This window comes from Orycteropus afer, unplaced genomic scaffold (assembly GCF_000298275.1).
Source record: "Orycteropus afer afer isolate SDZICR_OR568_19922 unplaced genomic scaffold, OryAfe1.0 scaffold00195, whole genome shotgun sequence".
Lineage (NCBI taxonomy): Eukaryota > Metazoa > Chordata > Mammalia > Tubulidentata > Orycteropodidae > Orycteropus > Orycteropus afer.
The window spans coordinates 335675-343928 of record NW_006921782.1 but is presented as its reverse complement, the minus strand read 5'-3'; the positions used below and the strand labels follow the sequence as shown (position 1 = coordinate 343928).

Genomic DNA, 8254 nt, shown 5'->3' with positions numbered 1-8254 from the left:
TATAAATGGATCTCATTCTCTGTAAGGTTGATTGATGCAAGATGACATAGTTTATTAGTTTTTTCAGTCAAAAAGGCAATCGTTCAGAAAACAAAAATACAAACAATTCTAGTAATACCCAAAAAAAGAGAAAAAAACCCACTGCCATCAAGTTGATTCTGACTCATGGAGACCCTATAGGACAGACTAGAACTGCCACATAGGGTTTCAAAGGCAGTAAATGTTTAAGGAAGCAGATTGTCTCATCTTTCTCCCACAAAGCAGCCTGCAGTTTCGAACCACCAATCTTTTGGTCAGCAGATCAATGCCTTAAACAAGACACCACCAGAGCTACTTGTTTCATAAAATAGATGTGGTTAAATTTTGTATGCTACCCTGCATTTTCTATTAAAAAATTTTTTTTCAGCAGGATTATTTCACTGAGACTTAAAAAAATAAAGTTAAAAAAAAACTCTGTTTAGTTCTCTACCTTATTTTCCACAATTTCAATTATTATAATTATCTCTAGAAAGTGTATAGTAGTTATTTTCACTTAGTTGTATGTTTATATTTGTTCTGGTTTCCCAGTGCCGCTCTGATAAGAATATACCACAAATGGGATGGAACAAACAGGAGTTTATTCTCTTACAGTTCAGGAGGCTAGAAGTCTGAGTTCAAAGTGCCAGGCTCCAGGGGCTGTGTAAAAGCTGCTCAACCTTGGGGTCCAGCTCTGCCTCTTGCTCCCAGTCCACTGAAGCTAGAAGCATCTCTTCACTCAGACAGCTACTGGCTGCTGAGGTTAACAAGCCCAAGGCTGACAAATAAAATGCACAGTCCCAATGTTACCAAACCACATGAAAAGCCATTAATTCAAGTCCATCGTAAGTTCCAAGATCTGCAGAGCATGGCAGGCTGCTGAACAATGACACTACGTGTAGGGTCCAAGCATGCCATAAGTTAGAGACCATTCCCAAAGCTGTTTCTTATATATGAGAAGCAGATAACATACCCAAAGCCAGCTACTCAGCTGCTCCCAGTAGATTCCACTACAGAGTTGATTACCAGTCTCATCATGAAGAATACTACATCTAGCTGCCCAGGCACTCAACCAGGCCCAGCCAAGCTGACACACAAACTTAACCACCACAATATTCTTTAAAGTTATCTAATAAAATTGGCCTCAGACAAAAAAAAAAAAAAAATTCTATTATATAATTCCTCTACTGAAATACAGGGCCATGTGAAAACCAACAAGTCACTATGCAGTTTCTCTCAGAAGCATAGGACTACAAAACGATTGGAACCAGGATTTTCATTCATTAAGTGAATCCTAGATACTGGGGACCATCACTCATCTGTCAGTTTGTGGTACTGTGGTGGCTTGCATGTTGCTGTGAAGCTGAAGGCTATGACACCAGTATTTCAAATACCAGCAGGGTCACATACAGTGGAGAGGTTTCAGCAGAGTTTCCAGATTAAGACAGACTCAGAAGAAGGAAGGGGCTATCCACTTCTCAAACAACTGGCCAGTGAATACCTTATGAAAAGTAGTGAAACACTGTCAGATATATTACTGAAAAACTTTATATAGTGCTAAAACACTGTCCAATATAGTGCCAGAATATGAACCCCTCAGGTTGGAAGGCACTCAAAATACTACTAGGGAAGAGCTGCCTCCTCGGACTACAGCCAACCTTAATGATATAGACAGAGTAAAGCTTTCAGGACCTCAATTTGCTGATGTGGTATGACTCAAAATGAGAAAAAACAGCTACAAACATCCATTAATAATCAGAACAAGGAATGTGTAAAGTATGACATTAATAATCAGAACAAGGAATGTGTAAAGTATGAATCTAGGAAAACTGGAAGTGGTCAAAAATGAAATAGAATGCATGAAGATTGATATCCTAGGCATTACTGAGCTAAAATGAACTGGTTTTGGCCATTCTGAATTAGAAAACCATTATGATCTACTATGCCAGGAATGACAAATTGAAAAGGAATGATGTGATATTCATCATCACAAAGAATGTTTCAAGATCTATACTGGAGTACAGTGCTGTCAGAGATAGGATAATATCCATACGCCTACAAGGAAGGAGCTCTGGTAGCATAGTGCCTAAGGCACTTGACTGCTAACCAGAAGGCTGGCGGTTCAAACTCACCAGCCACTCCTTGGAAGGAAGATGGGGCAATCTACTTCCGTAGTGATACTGCCTCGGAATCCCAAGGAGGGGTCACTATGAGTCGGGTCCGACTCAATGGCAAATAACAACAACAACAACAAGGAAGACCAGTTAATATTACTATTATTCAAATTTACGTACCAATCACCAAAGCAAAAGATGAGGAAATTGAAGACTTTTACCAACTTCAACAGTCTGAAATTGACCAACATGCAATCAAGATGTGTTGATTATTACTGGTGACTAGAATGCAAAAATTGGAAACAAAGAAGAATCACTGGTAGTTCGAAAATATGGCCTTGATGATAGAAATAACACTAGAGATCACATGATAGAATTTTGCACGACCAATGACTTATTCATTGCAAATACCTTTTTTCAACAACATAAATGGTGGCTATACATGTGGACTTCACCAGATGTAGAATACTACATCTGGTGAAGTCCACATAGACTACATCTATGGAAAGAGGCAAAGGAAAAGCTCAGTATCTTTAGCCAAAACAAGGACAGGAGTTGACTGTGGAACAGACTATCAACTACTCATATGCAAATTCAAGTTGAAGCTGAAGACAATTAAAACAAGTCCATGAGAGCCAAAATAGGACTTTAATTATATCCCTCCTGCATTTAGAGGCCATGTAAAGAACAGATTTGATGCACTGAACACCAATAACCATAAAACAGAGGAATTGTGGGATGACATCAAGAACATCATCCATGAAGAAAGCAAAAGGTCATTATAAAGACGGGAAAGGAAGAATAGACCAAAGTGGATATCAGAAGAGACTCTGCAACTTGCCCTTGAACAGAGAGTAGCTAAAGCAAATGGAAGAAATGACGAGATAAAAGAGCTGAACAGAAGATCTCAAAGAACAGCTAGAGAAAACAAAGTCAATTATAATAATGAAATGTGCAATGACCTGGAATTAGACAACCAAAAGGGAGGAACACACTTGGCATTTCTCAAGATGAAATAACTAAAGAAAAACTTCAAGCCTTGAGCTGCAATATCTGAAGAGTCTATGGGCAAAATATTGAGTGATGCAGGAAACATCAAAAAAAGACGGTATGGAATACACTGAGTCACTGTACCAAAAAGAATTGGTCAAAATTCATCCATTCCAGGAGGTGGCATATGATCAAGAGTCAATGGTACTGAAGAAAGAAGTAGAAGCTGCACTGAAGGAATTGCCAAAGAACAAGGCTCCAGGAACTGATGGAATTACCCATTGAGATGTTTCAACAAATGGATGCTGCACTGGAGGCAATCACTTGTTTATGCCAAGAAATTTAGAAGACAGCTACACTGGAAGAGATCCGTATTTGTACCCATTCCAAAGAAAGGTGATCCCACCAAATGTGGAAATTATCAAACAATGTCATTAATATCACATGCCAGTAAAATCTTAATGAAGATAATTCAAAAATGGTTGCAGCAGTATATTGATAGAGTACTTCCAGAAATGCAAGCTGGATTCAGGAGAGGACATGGAATGAAGGATATCATTGCTGATGTCAGATGGATCTTGTCTAAAAGCAAAGAATACCAGAAAGATGTTTACTTGTGTTTTATTGACTATGCCAAAGCATTTGATTGTGTGGACCATGACAAACTGTGGATAACACCGAGAATAATGGGAATTCCAGAACACTTAATTGTGCTTATGAGGCACCTGTACATAGACCAGGAAGCTGTCTTTCAAACAGAACAAGGGGATACTGCATGGTTTCAAATAAGGAAGGGAGTGCGTCAGGGTTGTATCCTTGCACCATATTTATTCAATCTATATGCTGAGCAAATAATCCGAGAAGCTGGACTATATGAAGAACATGGCATAGGATTGGAGGAAGACTCATTAAAAACCTGCGAAATGCAGACGACACAACTTTGCTGAAAGTGAGGATGACTAAAGCACTTACTGATGAAGATTAAAGACTACAGTCTGCAGCATGGGTTACACCTCAAAATAAAGAAAATGGAAATCCTCACAACTCAACCAATGAGAAGCATCATGATAAATGGAGAAAAGATTGAAGTTGTCAAAGATTTCACATTACTTGGTTCCACAATCAACACCAATGGAAACAGCAGTCAAGACATCAGAAGACAAATTAGACCAGGCAAATCTGCTGCAAAACACCTCTTTCAAGTGCTGAAGAGTAAAGAAGAGATGCCTCTTTGAAGACTAAGGTGTGCCTAACCGAAGCTATGGTATTTTCAATCACCCCATATGCATGTGAGAGCTGGACAATGAATAAGGAAGACTGAAGAAGAGTTGATGCTTTTGAGTTGTGGTGTAGGCAACGAATACTGTAAGTACCATGGACTGCCAAAAGAACTAACAAATCTGTCCTGGAAGAAGTGCAGCCAACTAAACTATCTTTAACAATACAGTAATAATAATGTTTTGATACACATTACAGAGTAGTGCCTGTTTGTTATTATAAACCATTGTATGTACCTAATTTTTAATATAACAGGCTTTAAGTTGGGAGAGGGGTTATTGGTTATATGTATGTAAGTCAGAAAGTTGGATGTTTGTAACCAAAGGACTGCCTGTAGTGAACTTCTATTCTGAGCCTGACTATGTGGCTGGGGTTATAGCAATAAGGGAGAAGTAGAGCCTGCCCTTAAAAAAAAAAAGAAGTACAGCCAGAATGCTCCTTGGAAGCAAGAATGGCCACACTTTGTCTGACCTACTTTGGTCATGTTGTCAGAAAGGATCATTCCCTGGAGCAGGATATTCTGCTTGGTAAAGTACAGGGTCAAAGAAAAAGAGGAATACGCTCAATGAGATGGACTGGCACAGTGGCTGCCATGATGGGCTCAGATATAGCAAGGATTGTGAGGCTGGCACAGGACTGGGCACTGTTTCATTCTGCTGTACATAGGATCACTATTAGTCAAGCCGACTCAAAGGCACCTAACAACAACAATATATATTGGGGAGAAGCTTCAGGAAAAAGTGGTCTACAGAAGAAATGGTCCTCTAGCTGTCACTGATGAGCTTTTCCTATAAATAAATGGACACAAATATCTACATATAAAATCCAACTACTGGAACAATGTTGTTGTTGTTGTTCTTATGTGCTGTAGAGTCGGCCCAACTCACAGCGACCCTTCCTTGGGTTTCCCAGGCGATATCACTATGGAAGTAGATTGCCCAACCTTCCTTCCAAGGAGTGGCTAGTGGGTTTGAACCGCCAACCTTCTGGTTAGCAGTCAAGTGCCTTAGGCACTATGCTACCAAAGCTCCTGGAACAATAGAAGTATTACTATACCAGAATACAACTATCCATAAACTATTCAAACTCTGCCATGTGTTTTATGTCCAAGCACGAGACAGCTTTGCATCTCACATATGGCCCCTGTCTTTTCTTACCTGAGTCTTCACTATGTCCATGGAGTGCCTGCCCCATATCTATCTCCCACCCCCACTGCTCCCATCTCTTCACCTGCTTAACTCCTACTCTTCCTGAAGACAACTATGATGCTCCCTGTTTTGGTTACCTAGTGCCACTCTAACAGAAAATACCACAAATGGGTGGCTTTAAACAACAGGAGTTTATTCTCTTACAGTTTCGGAGGCTTGAAGTCAGAGTTCCAAGTGCCAGGCTCTAGGGTCTGTGTGAAAGCCCCTTGACCTTGGGCTTCAGCTCTGCCTCTTGCTCTCGGCCAACTGAAGCTGGAGGCTTTCTTCTCTTATGCAGCTGCTGGCTGCTGAGGCCGACAAACCCAAGGTTGATAAAAGGCACAGTCCCGATATTACCAAACCACAGGGCAGGCCATTGATTCAAGTCCATTAAGAGTTCCAAGATTGGCAGACAACACGGCAGTCAGCTGAACGACCCAGCTACATGCAGTGTTCAAGCATACCAAAAGCTCCAGACCATGCCTAAAGCTTCTCCTTATATACTGGGAGCTGACCACATCTCTAAGGCAGCTACTCAGCTGCTCACAGTAGATTCCACCATAGAGCTGATTACCAGTCTCATCACAGGGAATATTACATCCAGCTACTCAGCCACTTTTTAAAACCAGGCCCAACCAAGTTGATACATAACCTTAACGACCCACCCCCTCACCTTCTCTCTTAAAAATTCTGTCTTTAATGCTATTGCCCCTTCTCCCCTCAACATGTACCCCAGAGCAGGTTATGTACTCCCTACTCTGGGCTCTCATGATACATGCTGATGTTGCTATTGTTAGGTGTCACTAAGTCAATTTCAACTCATAGAGACTCCATGTGATAGAGCACAACTGCCTCCATAGAGTTTTCTATGCTGTAACTGTTACAGTAGCAGATCACCATGTCGTTATCCCACAGAGCCACTGTGTAGACTCAAACCGCCAAGCTTTGGGTTAGCTGCTGAGCTCTTAACTGTTACACCACCAGGATTCCTTCATGATAAGTGTACATATCCCTGACCAGCAAGTAGTGACCCCGCTCTACTATAACTACTTGCTTCTCTTTATCCCATCTAGGCCAGGAAAGCGGTTATTGGTAACTATTCACCTTTGAAACTACAATGCCTGGTTCTCCTAAACCAAACTCACTGCCATTGAGTCAATTGTACTGATAGTGACCCCCATTGGGTTTCCAAGGCTGTAAATCTTTACAGAAGCAAACTGCCTCATGTTTCTTCCATGGAGCAGCTCTTGAGTTCAAACCACTGACCTTTTGGTTAGTAGCCAAATGTCTTAACCACTACACCACCAGAGCTCCTTGCCTGGTACAATAAATTCATATATCACAAGGCATATAAAAATAACTAGTTTTTACCTATAAACTTTCCAACTCCTTCCTTATATTCTGCCAAGACTTCATGATGTTCTGCCCTGTAAGCAAAACATAACAATGACTCATTGTGCACAACAATTTTGTGTGTGTGTGTGAATCTTTTCTTCATTCAAATAAGTTATATGGCAATAAACGTAGTCTTGAACAAGAGTTCCAAATAACTAGATTGGGTTTATCAGACAGAGTAAAGGTTTTCAACTTACAAGTGGTTCTTGAGATGAGAAACTATCAGAATACTTGAATTTTCTTCCTTCCCTGGCCCTTTTAAAATCACTGTTATTTGATCACATAGCGGCTTCTTTAATAAGTATAACATTAGTGTATATATTACACAAAATGATCTAGTTCCACTAGTTTTGTTTACATAACTTATTACTGGCAAGTAAATGTGCAGCAGGCAGAAGAACTTTGAGGCTGGTTCACAAAGACAGCCCCTAGATCTCAAGGCTAGCTCTCATGGAGCATTTCCTGTCCTGTCACCCCTGTGAGCACTTGTAATGAAGGCAGTATGGGACCTTTGGTTTGGTGGAAAATTGAAGCAGCCCTAATATAGGTCTGGTCTGTGGTCCAGATTATATCCAGATGATGTATGATACCTAATACCTCTCTTCTGATTTCCTTCTGCAAATCTACAAATTTTACACATATTAGCAAAATTAGTCTTTCTCTTTATTGCACCTTATCAAAGTAATGAAACTGCTACCAGAGTGGTCACTTGAATGATCACTTACAGTGACGACAGTGTAAGCTGAGCCATGGCAGGAACCCTGTGGATATTATGCAGTGTGTGATGGGTCAGGTGTGGGGCAGAGCCAGTCTTGGTGTACAGAAGGCAGCCTGGAATGTCCATGGTGCAGTCTCTGGATTTACCCAGGTTTTTTATTTTTCCTAGGCGACAGCCATTAACCACTTTGGTAAGACTCAACTTCATCCTAAGGGAATGTTCTAGGTCCTGAAAAGAAAAGAGCATTAAATTTAGAAGGAGCTCCACAACATCTAAAGGCTAGGTTTTCAAAGAAAGCAACATATTTAAAACGTCAAGGATAGTGTATTTATCACTACTTCTAGTCTATGTTTTGATTTTTTTTTAGGTATCAGGAATAGAAAAAATAAAATATCTTCCCTAAAGTCATAGAGCAAGATAACAACACCATCCAAATTTAAATTCAGTTATAGCATTTTTGTCTGAGCTGAAGAAAATCAAAGAAGTAGAAAGACAAGAAGGAGAAACACTAATCATGGAAAAAGTCACGAAGCCACCGGTCCTCAGGCTCATTCTGT

The 8254-nt window shown here is 40.3% G+C and overlaps 1 protein-coding gene across 1 annotated transcript in view; it reads right to left on the bottom strand.

Moving 5' to 3' along the window:
* The window catches only part of QTRT2 (queuine tRNA-ribosyltransferase accessory subunit 2), a 26451-nt gene extending 18517 nt beyond the window's left edge, over nucleotides 1–7934 (bottom strand). Inside the window, exons 1-2 of the mRNA XM_007947840.2 lie at nucleotides 7705–7934; nucleotides 6956–7011 (exon numbers count right to left, since the gene is read on the bottom strand). Of these exons, the coding sequence (XP_007946031.1) occupies nucleotides 6956–7011; nucleotides 7705–7904 (256 nt within the window). The 5' untranslated portion in view covers nucleotides 7905–7934. The remainder of the gene's footprint in view (nucleotides 1–6955; nucleotides 7012–7704) is intronic.
* Nucleotides 7935–8254: the final 320 nt, after the last annotated feature.